Source organism: Sciurus carolinensis, chromosome 2 (assembly GCF_902686445.1).
Source record: "Sciurus carolinensis chromosome 2, mSciCar1.2, whole genome shotgun sequence".
Classification (NCBI taxonomy): domain Eukaryota; kingdom Metazoa; phylum Chordata; class Mammalia; order Rodentia; family Sciuridae; genus Sciurus; species Sciurus carolinensis.
In genome coordinates, this window is record NC_062214.1 from 153,650,766 (window position 1) to 153,668,653 (window position 17,888).

General features: G+C 39.3%; 1 protein-coding gene across 7 annotated transcripts in view; it reads right to left on the minus strand.

Moving 5' to 3' along the window:
* The window catches only part of Ddhd1 (DDHD domain containing 1), a 76,013-nt gene extending 60,119 nt beyond the window's left edge, over window positions 1-15,894 (minus strand). For all 7 annotated transcript variants that reach the window (XM_047539463.1, XM_047539461.1, XM_047539458.1 and 4 more), the window contains exon 1: window positions 14,924-15,894. In XM_047539463.1, the coding sequence (XP_047395419.1) occupies window positions 14,924-15,761 (838 nt within the window). In that variant the 5' untranslated portion in view covers window positions 15,762-15,894. The remainder of the gene's footprint in view (window positions 1-14,923) is intronic.
* Between the last annotated feature and the right edge of the window lie 1,994 nt (window positions 15,895-17,888).

Genomic DNA, 17,888 nt, shown 5'->3' on the forward strand with positions numbered 1-17,888 from the left:
TTATTTAGAGACAGGGTCTCACTGAGCTGCTTAATGCCTTGCTTTTGCTGAGGCTGGTTCTGATCTCTTGATCTTCCTGCCTCAGGCTTCCAAGTTGCTGGGATTATAGGCGTGTACTACTGCAGGCGGCCCTGCTTGACTTTCAGCAGAATTGTTTGCATGTTATTCATAGTACTGAAAATACTAGAGTGTTTTGAATATGAAGAAGACGAACTAAAGTCACTAGATGAAAGAAGCATATATAAATTTAAACATGATTATAAAAAATGAACAAAATGCCTATTAGTCATTCTGTTTTCTTTAAAAAGAAAACAACCTTCTATAAATAAAACAAAAATATAAGCAACTTGATTTTAAAATATGGGCAAAGGATATTATTTCTGTTACCAAGCCATAGCCTCTCAGCTCCAAATCCACCCTACCTTGCATGCTCTAAGGCAAAGATGAACTCTTAATTTTTCCCTTGTCATCTGGTCCAATGCTGGGCTTAGCCAGTAGGTGACACTGGAAGGATGCTGAAAGAGGAAGGATGTCTCCTCTTGGTTGCAGTGTGTTCACCTTGTTGGATGCTTTCAGGATGCACATTTCAATTTTCAGCACTGCTCTGGTGCTGAGACGTGGCACCTTCTCACGTGCAGTTTCTCCTGACACCATAATTCCCCAGTGAGTTTTGTAGTGAAATATCACCTGCTTGCTAGGCACCTTCCCCTTACAATGGCCCTTCTGGCACACCCTTAGGCAGTCTGCTATGATTTCCAAGGCAAGATGACTTCTTGTGAAGGCCTCCTCTAGCACTAACAGCAGATTTCCAGCAATATCAGTGGGACAGCCCTCCAGTAACCACTAATACTCTAACTAGTAAGAATCTTAAGTGGAAAAGGAATGCTTCCTTGAGCTCTCTCAGTCTCAGGGGTGGTGGCTGCTACCTGTATCTGCTATTTCCATATTCTTTATACAGGTTTTTTTTGCCCCATTACTTTATTCCTCTGTTAAAATCTTTATTTTACACTTCCTCTGTTAGAAATGGATAAGTATTTTCTGACTCCTTATTGGACTTCAATTGATGCAACAAGATAATTAATAAACCTATAATATAAAATATGCTCAGACTCACTGGTAAGAGAGAAATGGAATTTGAAACACTTCCTTTCTTCAGTACGTAATCTAGATAAATTCTAGCATAGGTGCACAAGAAGAGATATAAGAATGTTTACTACGACAATGTTTATAATAGCAAAAAATTCCAAACAAGTAAAATGTGCAAAAAGGAAAATAAAACTGATATATTTATGCAATGGAAGAGTACTAGGCATAATAAAAACAAGTATCTGGAGTTAGATGTGTCAGCATGGATAAATCTCAAAAACTTATCTCAGAACCAAAAACCAAGTTACAGAAGGATACCAGCAGTATGGCACTGTATATATAAAGTTAAAACAAGCAAAAAGTGCCAGTGGGAATAGTAGTAAGGGTGGTAGTTACATCTGTATTAAAGAATAGGAAATGGGAAGGTTCACAGAGGAGATTTTGATTATATCTGTAAATTTTAATATTTAAGACAGTTGAAGGATTACTGATTATTGGTTATGTTGTTCTTTTCATATGTTTGAAATCTATCTTAATAAAATAAGTAATTAAAATAATAAACTGATAGTACTTAGGTGACTAAGATAAAAATATATTAAGTAGAGAATTAATAATTATTTAATTGGTAAATGAAATGAAAGGAAGTAAATTAGGAACTAAATATCAAAATATTACCTTACATTGAAATACCTGAATACTTACTTGCTCAGGCAAAAATAACCAAATAGTTACTATCCTAACCATTATTTAGCTTGGCTACAATATAATAACTATAAAGTTGAGTTAGAGTTAGCAATTATATAAAATTCTATTTTACGAAATAAATACTTCTTAAAATATACCTTGGGTCATATCTAAAAGTAACAATCACACTAAGAATACTAAGGCATGTCTAGGTTAAAGACAATATTTCCACTGACCAACTTCAAACATATTTCACAGAGGTAAGAAATTCTGAACAATAAAATTAAACCTCAAACACTTAGTCTTTTAAGAAATACAGCTGGGGTTGTAGCTCAGGGGTAGAGCACTTGCCTAGCATGTGTGAGGCACTGGGTTCAATTCTCAGCACCACATACAAATAAATAAAATAAAGGCCCGTCGACACTTAAAAAAATAAATATATCAAAAAAATTAAAAAAGGAAATATAGCTATAAGGGTTTTTAAACCTACATGCATTTTCTTCAATAGTGTAACTGTAAAATTAATTGGTTTACTATGTATGTAACAGTTTGCTAGGGCTGTCATAACAAAATGCTACTGACTAGGGGTGGTTTACACAAAAGAAATTAATTTTCTCATAATTGGCGTCTAGAAGTTCAAGATCAAGGTGTTGTAGGTTTAATTTCTCATGAGACCTCTCTCCTAATAGATGGTCACCATCTCCCTGTATCCTCTCATGGTTTTTCCTTTGGGTATCCAAATTTCCTCCCCTTACCAGCATATCAGTCCAGACTGCATTAGGGTAGATCAGGATCCATCCTAACAGCCTCATTTTAACCTCATCACCTTTTTATAGTCCTATCTCACAGGATAAAATTCCAGTCCCTATCTATCTAGTTTCCTTCTTCTATCCTTTTCTATCTTACTCCTAATGCACTTCCAAACAGAACCTCTGAACGCACTTGCCTCTTTCAGGACTTCATGCTTTTACACCTACCATTCCCTCAGTCTTATGTAACGCCCTTCTTTACGACTCATGTCAAGCATAATTTTCTCTTAAGAGCTTTTCATTTGAGGTAGAGGTGATCACTTCCACCCTTCTTTTTTAACCTAGTACATACCAGATGAATATCTGTTGAATTAAGATTTTTTAAAAATGTATTGAAACAAAATAATGCTAGAAAAGTATATTAGACAGATGGCAAATGACAGAATGTCAAAATGATTACTCTACTGGAGGATTAACTATAAATGAAAAAAATCACCTCAAAAATTAAGCTTGAAACTGAGTAGAAATCAAAAGAAAAACCAAAACAATTTTTAAGAAAGAGGAACAAGAGGAAAAGAGAAAAGAAAGATTTGTATAGTCAAATTCAGAATGCTAATGAGTAAAGCACAGATGCAAAGCTTAAACATATGCAAAAATCAGAAGAAAACATAAGACATTCCTAAAATAATAAATTTGAAGAATATATTTAGAAAACCATCAAATATGTGGAATAACTGGTAATAAAGTAGGACAATACTTATATAGGTTACAAAATAATTGGGATGTTAGGAACTGCTGGCAACCTAGCCTTCATATCTGCTCTGATGGTGTAAATTGTGAGGTCATAGACATTACAAAGCAGGAAGAGAACTAGTTAAGGACAGAAGCCTCTGCTATAATTCCAGCTCCATCTCTTTTAACTTCTCTGAGCCTCAGTGTTATCATGTGTAACATGAAGCTATTGTCTCACAGAGGGGCAACAATGGGTTTAATAAAATAATGTGAAAGTACTGGGTAAACTCTAAAATCTCATATCATATTATGGCATTACTCTGAATATGGAGTATGTTTTAAAGTTTCTAAAACCACATGCAGCAGTTAAACATGGCTATACCAAGAATAGCCTTCTGGTCTGGTGTGGTGGTCCACAACTATAATCCTGGCTACTCAGGAGGCTGAGGCAGAAAGATTCCAAGTTTGAGGCCAACCTCTGCGATTGAGGGAGACCCTATCTCAAAATAAAAAGCAAAGGGCTGGGGATGTACTTCAGTGGTAGAATGCTTCTGGGTTCAATCACTTGTACCAAAGTGGGTAGTGGGGAACGACTAGTCATTTGGAAGCCTTAGCCACTTGGTTTAACCAAACCCCATTTTTCCTACCATCTCTTTCAAAATTCCCAAATGAAAACCTCATGCTAGGACAAATGAAGAAGCAGGCCCCGAGAACCAAGAATCCTATATATGATAAGACTTGAAGAGGAGACTCTATGGACACATTGTGATGGCCAAGTGATCCAGTGCTGATTTACTTCCTGATGGTATTAGTAAAACGCAGGTCCTCTGATGTGAAAACAGATCTGTAAGAGTCTGTTTTTACATTGAGTTATAAGAAACAAAGACTGAAAAAGAAGCTGTCTTAGTCCACTCAGGCTGCTACAACAAAATACCATAAACTGGGTGGCTTCTAAACAACAGAAATTTATGTTTTTCAGCAGTTCTGGAGAGTGGGAGGTCTAAGGTCTAGGAACTGACAGATTCAGTGTTTGGTGAGGACCTGCTTTATGACTCAAAGACAGCATCTTCTTGCTGTGTCCTCAGATGGCAGAAGGGGCAAACAAGCTCCCTCAGGCTTCCTGGTAACAGCACTGATTCCTTTCAGAAGGATGCTGACCTCACAACATAATCACGTCCCAAAGCCCTCTCCCCACCCAGTAACATCATCTTGAAGGTTAGCACTTCAACACAAGAACTTTTGGGAAGTTACACTCAGTCCATTTTAGGAACATATGAAGTTAAATATGTAACAATTGGTTCTATTAGGCCACAGGTAAAAAAGAGCCATTAGCAAACAGTTTCATATAAAATTCTAACAATTATTTCTACACTGTAGTACATAAAAACAGTTACACAAGACATTTCAATTGTACTCTGGCAATTAGCCACTTATGTATATCAGCTCACTAAAGATGTTACTGTTCTCCATTCCAACATTCCTGGGCAGGAAGGCATGTAGTATATAAGAGTACTGCATTGTGCCTAATAGAGAAGTAAAAAGACAAATATGGAGAGTAAATGAACTTGCCAAATTGGAAGGACACGTTTCTGAACGTTAAGTAACACGTTCTGGATTTACTATCCCACCTCAAGCAATTAGAAAAAACAAAATATATGAAACGACGATTTTCAGATATTGTACAACTGGCAGATTGGACAGTGATCACTAAGAGGATTCCCATCGCTGTCTATGCTTAGTGCTGGAGAGGATTTCCAGATTATGGTGCAGAGGTAACCCAATGAAACCCAGCAATCTTGTTGAGTTGTAAAATGACTCAAAGTTGAGGAAGGAAAAAATGGTCAGAATTTATGAGGCAAAATTTTAGAAATTAGAGGGGCATATAATGCTGGAGATCTCAAGAAGAGTCTCCTTCAAAGTCTTTGGCTAAGTACCATTCATACACACACAGGAGAAAAATTCCTGAAGCCATGGGGGAAAAAAAGCACTAGAAAAGGTATAGGAAGGACATTTCCAGGGCCCATATAGGGCTAGAAATAGTTTATGTTCCAATTAGTTAGAATACAAAGAACTAATCCACAAGGAATTTACGAATGTCCTCTGAAAAGTTCTGCTGTAGTGGGGATATATCACTCCCATATCAAAAGTTGCTCTGACCTACCAAAGGTTAAAAGAAAGTCTTGAAAAGATCAAACTAATGCAAAGTCACTTAATTAATCAAAGCTCGACAATACTAAATGATTCCTACGAAATCCAAAGAATACCTGAACTATTCAAACTACAAAATTCAGCCAATATCCATAGAGAAGTCAACAGAAACACACTGAGATGGTAAAATTAGCAGAAAAATATGTTAAAACAACCATTACACTATCTAGAGTTAAGAAAAAAAAATCCAAAAAACAAACAAAAAAACCCCATGAAAAAAACAAAGACCCAAACTGAACTTCTAGAGATGGAAAATACAATATAAAAATGAAAAAGCAATGACATCAACAGTATATGAGACATTGCAGAAAGTCAGCAAAATTCTTTAAGCTCATAATATAGCAACAGGACATATTCATTCAACAACACATAACAGAAACATAATAATAGAAACACATAACACATAATAGAAACTATCTAAAATGAAACACACACAGAAGAAAGGAAAAATCACAGTGTTTTAGTCAACTTTCTTCGATAGTGTGACTAAAGGACCCAACCAGAACTACTGCAAAGGAGGAAAAGTTTATTTGAGGGCTCATGGATTCAGAGGGCTTAGTCCATAGAAAGTTGGCTCCATTCCTGAAGGCTGGAGGTGAGGCAGGACATCATGGAGGAAAAGTGTGGAGAGGGAAGCAGCTTGATCATGGTGATCAAGCAGTAGAGAGACAGAGTCCCCTCGCTGATCCAAATAGATGCCCAAAGTCACACCCCAATTCCCACCTCCTCCAGTCACACCCTACCACTTCACTTAGTTAATCCTTATGAGGGGATTAAATTATGGATTTAAAACCCAATCATTTCTTCTCTGAACCTTCTTGCACTGTCTGTCTCACATGTGAGGGATATTCTCACGCCAAACGATAACACACAGAGTGCCAACATTTTACAAATCTGAAGAAAACTACAAATCCCAAGTTCCTAGAATCTCAACAAATACTACCCAGATGAAACATGAAGAAAACCTCACTAAGACACATTATAATAAAACTGCTAGAAGTCTTTAATAAATGGAGGAGAACCCGGGAATAAGAATGCTGACACCCCAAAGAACAAAGATAAAAATAACAGCAAACTTCTCATCAGAAACCATACAAATTAAAAAAAAAGAAACTATACAAATGAAAGGCAATGGAGCGACATATTTAAAGTTCTAAAGGAAACAAAAAAAATGTCAGCCTAGGATTATAAAACCCTGCACAAATACCTTTCAAAAGTGATGCAAAAATCGCTCATAAAAAGTTCTTAAAAATTGGCAGCTGAGCTGGGCATGGTGGCACATCCCACTCCCAGCTTCTCACAAGGCTAAGGCAGGAAGACGGCAAGTTTCAGGCCAGCCTAGAACACTTAGCAAGACCATCCCAACTGAGTCTTAATAGTAATCATAATTATCTTGATAATACTTGTGGAGAAGGAGTAATGCCCATCAGCAAAGGAGAAACTAGGCCACAGAGAGACTAACTTGTTCAAAGTCATAGAACTACAGTAAATCAAAGATTCAAACTAAAGCAATTTGACAACAAAGATCTGTTTGCTGAACACACACTGCTTTTATTGCCAAGGCTGGGGAAGGGATAGCTACCTCAAATCCCCGGACTAATTAATGGTAGATTCGAGATTATTTCAAATCACATCTTATACTAGTAGCCAGAGCCTAGCTGCTGTCCCTGTCATTCTCCATTCAGTGGCAGGTCAGTTAGGAGAAATCATCGAAGCCTGCTGAGGTCTCCTGCACTGTGAGGGATTGTTGTGGGCCATTTTCCCCTTGCCAGCATGGCAGAAAGCCAAGAACACTACTGGCTCTGCCTCAGCTGAAAACTGAGCAGTCTTTTAGAAAACTGTAAAGTTCTCAATTGTATCAAAAATCCTGGTAGGTGGTAGAGATGATCTACATGAGCTTGGGGGGTGAAGTCAGTTTCTCCCATATTTGGTGACAGGATACATACTAAAATGGGGAAAAAAAAAGTAGATGCTCAAGAATTTAGAATGTTTTAACAGGAAAGAATCCCTCTTTCCCACAGGCAGTAGATTCACAAGAGAATGACAGGTAAATTTCTCTGAGAGCCAAGTCAGTCAGACTGAAGTTAGCACAGTTCTTTCTGGGGCCTGAGAGACCAGGCAAAAATCACAGCTTCTCACAGGGACATATGACAGTTACAGGGGGCTCCAGGGCTCTGCCTATTTGAGAGGTGATTACCAGGATAGCAGGTCCAGAAGATGCAATGTCAAGAAAGAGACTGCAAATGAAAACAAGAGAGTCAAGTGTGTCACGTAGGGTATAAATCTAGAGTCACAGAAAAAGCAGGAAAATGGAGAAACAGTAATAGCTAACAGTTATATAGAACTTAAAATATATTCATCATGGTATATTTCAAGTTCTTTAGATGTTTTAACTCATTTACTAAATAATTTTAAGAGGTAGATCCTATTATCTGCATTTTACAGAAGAAGAAACTAAGGCACAGAGAATTTAAGTTGTCTGAGGTCAAACAGTATATGGTAGAGCTGGGACCTGGGCCCAAATGGTCTGGCTCCCATGGCCCTTTTACACATTCTTAACTACTACTCAACGCTGCTTCTTCTAGAAAAGCTGGTTATAACTGAATGGAGGCATCAGAGAGGAAACCTGATGAGCTGTGGTAGGGTGAAAGGTAATTTAAAAACAAATGTAAACAGGTCCACTCTTTTGGTGTGGCCTACCACATTCTTTGGTGGGTTGTAGATCTTTCCTTAAAAGACAGACATGCCAGGAAATCAGAATTCCAAGTCAATCCTGCATTCAGAACTGGGGTACTCGCTATAAAGTAGAATTATACCCTCCCCACCAAAGAAAATATAATAATGTAGTTTACACAAAACAAAACAGGTTAAATGTAAACAGCTTAAAGAATAAACTGCAACTATATCTAAAAAGATCCTCTAAAATATAAGGTCCCAATTTTTTCTAGTGAAAGACTAAGAGTAGGAAATGGGTAACTTATACTTAATTTAACATAAGTGTATCAGTGGTTGGCTGTACAATGAGAATGTTGAGCAAAGGCAAGCATTTGGTCATAGACCTACAGACATGTACCCTTGCCTCAGTTAATGCTATCCATACAGTAAAGGTTCATTCTAGCACTGGACAGTCATACTGGAAGAGCAGGTACGACAGACAGTGCTTGACAACTACCCTGGTGTTGTTCTTAGTTTGAGTGGTGCTCAACAATCTCTCTGGTTTACTTTGAAGGATACTCTCTGATGATTGTCTTTGATTTGAAGCAAAGACTGTTTTCTAAATCATAAACTTGTAGGAAGGTGAAAACACATGCAAGTCTAGGAGGGTGAATCAGGGATACCCTGGGCCTAACTAGAAGTAAATTCTATAGAATGAGAAAAAGGGTTCAGGCAATAAAATTTGAACCAAAAGTTAACAGTTTTTATTAAGTAGTAAAATATGAGTGAGACTGCATTTAACTATGACTACACTAAGGTTCAGAAATAATTCCAATTCTGTTCCCTGTGCATCATATGAAGTTGCTGAGCAGCACGTTCACAGCATGTAGGTTAGAAATCTTAGGTTTTAGTATAGTTCATCTACTTCTTTGTCCCATTATCATGTGTCTCAAGGACTATTTTCCATCAGTGTTCAGAATAATGATACACTGAGAAGCAGCTAAAGAGAGAATTAGTAAGAGATTTGTAATCAAAATAGTTAAAATTATATTCTAGCACATAAAATCTTAACTTACAACTATTTGGAAACGCATCCACTATTCAGATGGAACTTACATTTCTCAAGATTTCCAACTATCTGAGGTATTGGGATACAGAAGAATCAACAACAATGTAATTTCCATTTACAGGGGCTCGTCCTGACAGTCAATCAACAGAGCTTATTTGAATGTACAAGAACAATGATTATAAAGATTATCTAGAGACAACTTAATATAATAAAACAGGATAAACATTAATAAACATAATTTATCCTTACTGGCAATCTGGTAAAACTGTAAAGCAATATTAAAATAGAATTACTTCTATATGATCATATCAGTTTTTCTATGTCTACAGCTTCTCTGGCACAGGCAATTCTTATTTTTTTAAAAAATATTTTTAGTTGTAAGTGGACATAATTCCTTTATTTATTTATTTATTTTATTTATATGTGGTGCCGAGGATTGAACCCAGTGCCTCACATATGCTAGGCAAATGCTCTACCACTGAGCTAAAACCCCAGTCTCAATTCTGACTTTTTAATCTTAAATTTCACTTGTTCCCTAAATCAGGGGTATCATCAAAAGTATCTGTCGTAAGATTCTCACCCCACTAATCAGTCATTTGTGATTCAACATTTTCTTGTGGGCCAATTTTCCTTTACAGATGCAGAATCAAAAGAGTAGAACGGTAAAATATGTTCTATTTTAATTGAGCTTTTGGTAATGTACCATGGCAAAAAAGACAGGGTTCTTTGCATCTATACCTTTTATCAATGTTGTCAGATGATATGATAACATGTACAGTTTAAATTCCATCCTACTCATGAAATGATAAAAGTCTTAAATTAGATTCCCCAATTATCAGGGATTCTATATACCTCCCAATCTCTTCAGCCAATAATCTTCATCTTAGGTATCCTGTGAATACATTTCCCAATTCTCTTTCCCCTCCCTGTCTTCCCACTCTTCTCCCCTTGCTGTCCCATCACTCTCAAAAGATTCCTTGATCAGCACACCCAGCTTTTTCTTGTTCTCTACAAAAAAGGATCAGCTGTAGGGTTCCAGACATCAATGATCTCAACATAACACAAACCACAGGAACTGATGAGAAAAGATCCAAGAAATTAAATTTGGAAGAGGAAAGAGTACAAGTCTCTTTTATAACAAAATAGTACAGGAGGAAAGAAGAGGTTGACAGAGGAAAGAAAATCATACTAATTACTCTAAATATTTATAAAAGCATTTGTATTACATTATTACACTCAAGCCATAAATAAGGCACATCAATAAGTGATATTAGATCATTTTTTAAACTAATGGCACACTGCAAAAAGAAACCTTGAATGCATTGGTCAGGTAGAGCTAAGTCCTCCATCTTGATTACTAGCCATTTACATTCCTGTGCTACTGCAGTAGGCCACTGAAATTCACCCTCTACAGCAGACTTGATCTGAGGTGGGATGGGTTCTCAGAAGCTTCTGCCAGGGTTCTGTAAACTTGAACAGTCAGAGTTCCAGTGCAGTCCAGGCTGATTTCGAGTATGGATTAGAAGGGAGTTGAGACAGTTAAAAAAAGAGTAGGAGAAAGTCTCCAACACTTTTTTCAAAATCGGGCATATTAATGTCTGGTCTCTACTTCTTACAGTTCTGCTTTATCGGAGGCAGAAACTTATCAAGAGTGCTTTCTACCCACTTGGACTCCATTATTTTCCCACGATGCTCTGTGCCACTAAAGAATTCTTATTCACTCTTGAATGAATTAATAGCTGGTGACATCTATGCCAAGTTAATAAACCTCATATATTTTGGGGAAAAGCTCTACTTTTTCTATCTCATTTTGTGGGAAATATAATTTTCTCTTCAATTCAATATATCATAAAGACAACTGCTTAATTTCTAAAGTATCTGAAACTGAAAATGGCTTAAAATTACAACAAGGCAAGTAGACCTTATATAAATAAGTACACCAGAAAGTGTACAGAGAAACCTGTGATTTATAGTTGGCTGCTTCTGGAAACTACACAATCATATACAATTTGGATCAATTAAGTAATTTTATTAATTTGATCATTGAATGGGAATTACATACTCTCTAGCAGTATATGCTGCATACATCAATGCCATCAGAATTGCTATAAGACTCTTCTAAGTTTGTGAAATATATCTATGTTGTTCCATATGTCTTCAGTTATTACTAAATGCTTTGGTCACTTTCTTGACAATATCCTTTATATTCTTTCACCTCTGATGAGGTGTAGGCCAATAAGAACAAACTGAGCACTCAACTAGTTAACTAAGGTGCATAGTTGTTGAGATCCACATAGATATAGTTAACACTATACTAGGGGCCAATTACTGTTTTAAGAATGTTGTATACACTAATTCTCAAAACAAGCCTATGAAGTGAATATAAGCATTTTAGGAAGAACACTGGAAACAGGCAACTTCACTTTGCTATTACTCAGCAATGATCAGTTTTTATCTAAAATGCCCACAAGCAGCCAGAAGAAAATCTAAACATGATAAAACAAAATTAAGTTTCCTATAACTGAATTTTTAATACATAATATTGACTTCCTATCTATAGAAGACAAATTCCATTCCCCTTCTGATTTGTGTGTGCCCAAGTACTTCAAATTTTATTTGCAAGTAAAGTTCAAAAAGAAGAGTAAATTCATTCCTTTCTTTTAGACTAAGTTAACTTGTTCACCTTGACATCCAGAGGTAGTGGGATAAATTAAGACACAAAATCTAAGTGGCCAATGGACTCCTACCAGCATCTGAGCAGGAACTTCTAGGATTCTATGCAGGAACTTAGCCTTTTTTTAACCTTCCATTGTCACTATTCAGAAAATTTCCCAAAAAGGCTAAAATGAAAAACTGAAATGGAGTAAAGGTCAAAAGCTTCAAGTATCCTAAGAGTTCCTCCTCCATTTGAGGAAATGATGAAGAGACCACAATGGGACTGAATCCAAGGTGTCACAACTAATATAATACAGACACTTATAAGAATCAATTAGGACAAAGTTAGTGGATTTTGTGAGAAATTTTGTGAGAAATAGGAGACCAAAAAATACTATAATATTTTCACTTAGCTTGTATGACCTTGAACACCCACGGGGTTGAATCTTGTAGAGAGCTATTGAGAAAATACAAACATGGAGACAAAGTAGGTGTTGCTCTTATGATAATTAACAAGAAAGTAATTTATAAGCTAAAATCAGCCTAATAGCTATCTGCTTTAGGAAAGAAGATGGGAGAAGCCTCAGTTCACCTCACCTTCAGGTTAACTTTTGTAGGCCCTCACCATTTCTTAATGAATTTATGACACTAGCATTCTAAAAATAATTATGTTCCCACTCTACAATCCAACTATTGCATAGGACTTATCACACCTAAGTAACAGAGAACCTTCAACTGTTTGGATCTCTGTGACTCACAGAATAAAGTCCAAACTCCTTCTTAGCACTGCACATTTAGCCTGTGCAGTGTTCTCCCATCTGTGCTTCACAATCTCCATTCCGTCCCAGGACAAACACCAGTCCTCAAATGTTTCCACCTCAGGGGTGATGAAATCGCAAATCCATCCTGTGTGTCTTGGTCCCTGCAGGTGCAGCCCTCATTTCCACAAAATGCCATGCAGTTTCATTCCTTTATGTCCTTGCATATGCTACTCTATCTAGATGAAATGCTTTTCCCTGGGTCACTCTGCTTCCTCTACCTGATTAAATTCATCCTTTAGCACTTAACAATTGAAACCTACATCCTTTGGGAAGTTTTTCTGACACCCTCATTCTTGGATGGGTCAGAAGCTTTTTGGATACCTCACTGTATTCTCCACTGAATTAATGAACTGCTTTATCACTTTCTAGTTGAGTGACCTTGGGCAAATCCATTAATTTTACACAGTCCATTTCTTCATATGCTTAAAGTTAGCACTGATTTGCCAACACAGTGAAAGAATAAATATCAAAAATCACTTTGTAAACTGAAGCACCAAACTAGCATTACAAATCTTACCAGTAACCAAAAGAACATACAGTATTCTAGGTGAACACAGAATGAAAAACTGAAATGGAGTAAAGGTCAAAAGCGTATCCTAAGAGTTTAATCTAAGCTAAGATTCATTTCTCAGTTTCTAGTCCCCACTCCAAGGATGACCTGCATTTTTCTTCTACTGTCTGGCTCCATTAAGTCTTTGTGTTCCATCTTCAGGAATAAAACAAAATCAAAAAAACAAAACAATACAAAAACCTACAATGATGTTTAGGTCACTTAAAGACACACAAAGTGGGAAGCCCCTGAAAGGTAAGAAGTTTTCTTTCTCTTACTTTTCCTAATACCTTCACAGGAGTACTGTATTAGCACATACAATTGTTCGGTAAATATGAAAGAATTGCATGAATGAATACAAGAATACCTCATGCTTAGTGGGCTTCTAATCAAAAGGGTGATGTAACAGATTTCCCAAGGATCTGACCTTAAAAACATGGTAACAAATGCCTTTAGTGTCATCTTCTAATGCAGTAAGAAATTTCCTATTATGCTAGTTTTATTTGGTGATTTGGCACAGGTTGTAATTGCTGTCTTAGTAACTTTTGCTTAAGAAATGAATGTTTTAACATTATCAGAATCACTGGTTGTAATCTAATAACTAGTTATTGAATACCTACTGTACTAGGCCTAAAGATAAAGGTGACAGACCCTGTCCATAAGCCATTAAACATACTGAAAGGACACTAAGCCATCAATACACATAATTAATACAAAGTAGAATGTTATAAGATGTACAGAGAACCTAAAGGTAGTGACAATTAATGAAAAACACTTCATTAGGGCATTGGACCCATAAAATTAATATTATATATTACAATTTACTGATTGCCAGAAGCTTCTGTTACTACTGAATATCTACTATACCTTGTATATATAACATTTGCTGCATGCAGTGGTAGATATTTCTGATCGCCTTCTTCCTAATGTAATTATAAGCCTAGTTGCGCTGTTGTCTAAGAAATATTGTTTATACTCATATAACACATATGTTCTGAGCACTGTTCCAAGTCCTTTAGGTATATTTTCTCGTTTACAATATCCCCACTTTACAGATGAGAAAACCGAGGCATAGGACTTGTAATTTTTCAAGGCTGAGTGGCAAAAATCAAAATATGTAAATGAGAACCTAGAAGAAAAGAAAAAAAGTATTCCAGAGATTGCGAGGGCCTATTGTCAGAACTGTTTACCGCAGTGCTTTCCACCTCTCTTGAACGCACCCAGTGGGAACAACATATATCACCTTTCCTTTCCCGCCAGGGATTAATTTTTTCCCCCGCTGTGTCCATAACTGAACTGTTGATTCTCATACAGATCCTCTCAAACCTTCCCACCGCAGAGGATATACTGCTATTTAAATCCTAGGTGATTCGGGGTAAACAAGACCGAATCAGATGCCCAGGTGGGCAAAGCTCTGGTAGGATCACGAAATGAAAACGTTTCGGATTGGGGACCGGTTCCTGGATTACCTCCAGGGAATGGCAGCAGCACTCGGCTCACCCAGGACACGCTACCTCCGGTGGAATCCTCTCCTCCTGACCCTAAACAGCTTGGGCTTTGTCATCAGCTCCTTTACTTGCCGGCTCTCCCAGAGCAATCTCCATCCTAACCGGACCAAACGTCAGGCCTCCCGCGCCTCCCAAATAACCTGCTCCTGTGCTTGTCGGGCCCTGCAGGGCAGCTCGTTCCGCCCCAACCTTGGCCTGCTACTTACGATTCCAGTACACTGGGTAGCACTCTCCTTGGGTCACATCCACCTCGTAGAGGCCGCCACGCACGCAAACCGGCTCGATGTTCACCAGCTCCTCCATCTGGGGTTCATGCCCCGCCGCGCGCGAGCAGAAGCCGCAGGCGCGGTCCTCGTCGTCTTCCTCTCCGGAGCTGGAGGCCCGGCCCAGCGGGGAAGCCGGGCCACACACATGGTGGTTATCCCGGCCCTCGGCCTGGGGCCGGGCGCTCGTGGCTTGCAGCAGGGTCCGGAAGGCAAGCTCGATGCGGAGAGAGTCGTAGCCGATGAAGGGCTTCCAAGTCTTCTTGTCTTCCTTGTAGAACCAGCGAACCTCCTCCGGGCCCAGCTCCGTCACCACCTCGTAGCGGTGCCGGGCTGCAGGGCCTCCGGGCCGGATTCGTTTCCTCTCCCCAGCACCCCCTCCCGCCGCCCCACTGCCCCCCGAGTTCGTCGCGACCAGCGGCGCCTGCTGCGGCGGATGCAGCGACGCGGCGCTGCCGCCGCCGCCGCTCTCGCCCTCGCTGTAGTAGCGCAGCGAGGACCCAGACTCGGCGGAGCTGAAATCATAGTTCTCGTCACTGAGGCAGGACTCCAGCGCCAGGTGGTTGAGGTCCTCGGCGTCCGGCGCCAAGTGCAGCCCGGGCTCCCCGCGCAGCAGGGTTAGGGGCACGCTGCCATCGCCCGGGTCCCCGCCCGGCAGGTGCTCGAAGCAGCAGACGCTGCCGCCGAACGCCGGCCCCGCATCGGAGCCCAGCTCCCAGGTTTCGCTGCCCCGGCCGTTATGCTCAGTGCTCCGCGGGGACCCGCGGCCCGGGTAATTCATGGTGTGGAGACGCTGCCGGCTGCCCGGCTGTGAGCCGAGCCGTGGCCCCCGGCGCTTCCGCCACACATTCAACGCCGCCGGCCTCTCCACCCGGAGTTTTTAATCTTTCAAATCCAGAACAGTGCTGCGGCGGCGGCGGCTCCGCCCCCTTGAGGCCAGCGGCCGCCGCGGCAGCACTCGGTGGCCCGCCCCATTGTGACGCCACCAGACGTGGGCGGTGCTCGTCCCAGCCCCGCCCCGCCTCTGCGCACCGCCCCGGAAGCCGGGTCTCGAGAGCCCTGCTCCTGGCTGTCCGTTCAGGTCACCCACTAACCTTGGGCTTTATCAGCTGCCTGTCCCGGTATCAACAGCCTTGCTACACAGCTGCTTCGGCCCCGCCTTTAAGGTTCCCACCCAGCTGTGGTGAGCCTTTCCCCAACTCATCCTTACAATTTGGGTCATGAACCCCGAGGCTTCAACTGTGCTTCCAGATGGCCCCCGGAAGTTGCATGCTCCCTTGCATGACTTTAGACCCACCTGCAACCTCACCTGAACCTTCTTGGTCACTTGGTGTATTTCCAAAATTGTCACCACTCCCACTCAGAAACTGGAGTCAGCCTCCCTTCATATGCCACATATTATTGCTTACCTTTCAATACTTAAGATTTCCTGTTTTCTCAACCACATTGTAAGGCCTATGATGGGAATCAAGTCTGTACGTCTCAGCCTTTCCCACATATGGTTGCATAGTGTTTATTGATAATGATAGCAAGTCCATCCAGGTGTGGTAGAAAGATTATTCAATTGAAAGTGAGAAAAGAGGTTTTAGACAGCTTTGCTAACTAATTCCAGGCAAATCTTGATCCTTTTGGTTTTCTTATCTGTAAAATTAAGAGGACTGAACCAGGTAAACTCTGAAAATTCCTTTTAGTGAGGACCTTTAAAGATTACTTCCAGTTTTTTGTGTATTTCTGATTTTGTAACTCATTTTCTGGCATTAGTTTGAGCACCAAGTCTCCCTTATGTAGTTCTTTTATATTTAAATTTTTATTTTATTTTATAAATCCATCACCTTGTGTTGTGAATCCAGAGAAAAACAACCTCCAACCTCAGTGTTCTCAATTCAAGAATAGAAATCCTCACTGTTTCCTTTGCAATGGAATCAGGTTGGTAGGGCAGTTTTTCTTGCTTATGGGATCTAATTTATCAGAGATTATTTCAAGTCATTATTTAAATCAGGACCATCTCCAGTGTGTACAATGCTTTTATAGCAATTTGAAAAAAGGCATTGCTTCCCAAGAGCAGATACGGAGTGATGTGATTCATGGCATGGCAAGTGGAGTGTGGGCTGGATTTTCTGTCTCACTTTATGCTTTTAGCTGGTTAATGTTGTGCAGTGAACAACCTGACCTACAGACAGCCCTAATTCAAAGCATCCAAGATCAGAACATTTTTCCATTCATAATGCTTTCTGAGTACTTGTATCTCAATTTCTCCTCTAATGGTTTTGTTGACAATATGCAGAATGTGAACTTGGATATGCCCCTGGATTTATTTACTGTACAAGAAAGTACTAATTCTACAGTTTTGATAGCCACCTATGTGCCAGGTAATTCTGTACTAGTTACTGATACAAAAGAGAATGAGAGAGAATTAGGTTTTTTTCTTCAAGAACCTCTAGCCTACTTGGATGTACAGATAAGTAAACAGATAAATTATAGTACAGTGCAAAAAATAGCACAAAAATAAGATACCAAAGCATTTAAAAAATCTCTTATTTCTTTATGTTTCTTGATAGAATATAGCCTAACTGTATACTTATCTGGTCAGATTATTTTAGTCACATTTTAATTCTTAAGGATGATGCTGTTCCCATTAGTGAATATTATCATCTGTAAAAAAGAAATAAATACTCATTGCCTCATATTGAATGAAAATTTCTGTTGTTTAAGTATTGTGCTTTTTGATTGAGACGATTATCCTCCTGTGTTCCACTGGGTAAAGTCACACTCTTTTTAGGAAGAATGATCTTTCTTGAAGATGTTGATTCTTAACCTAATCCAGGTGGCAGGAGAAGGGCATCCTCAACTCTCTCTTGATCTTGCTATCGAGGTCTAGAATTTGTTGTGGGAGTTGAGCTTATTTCTT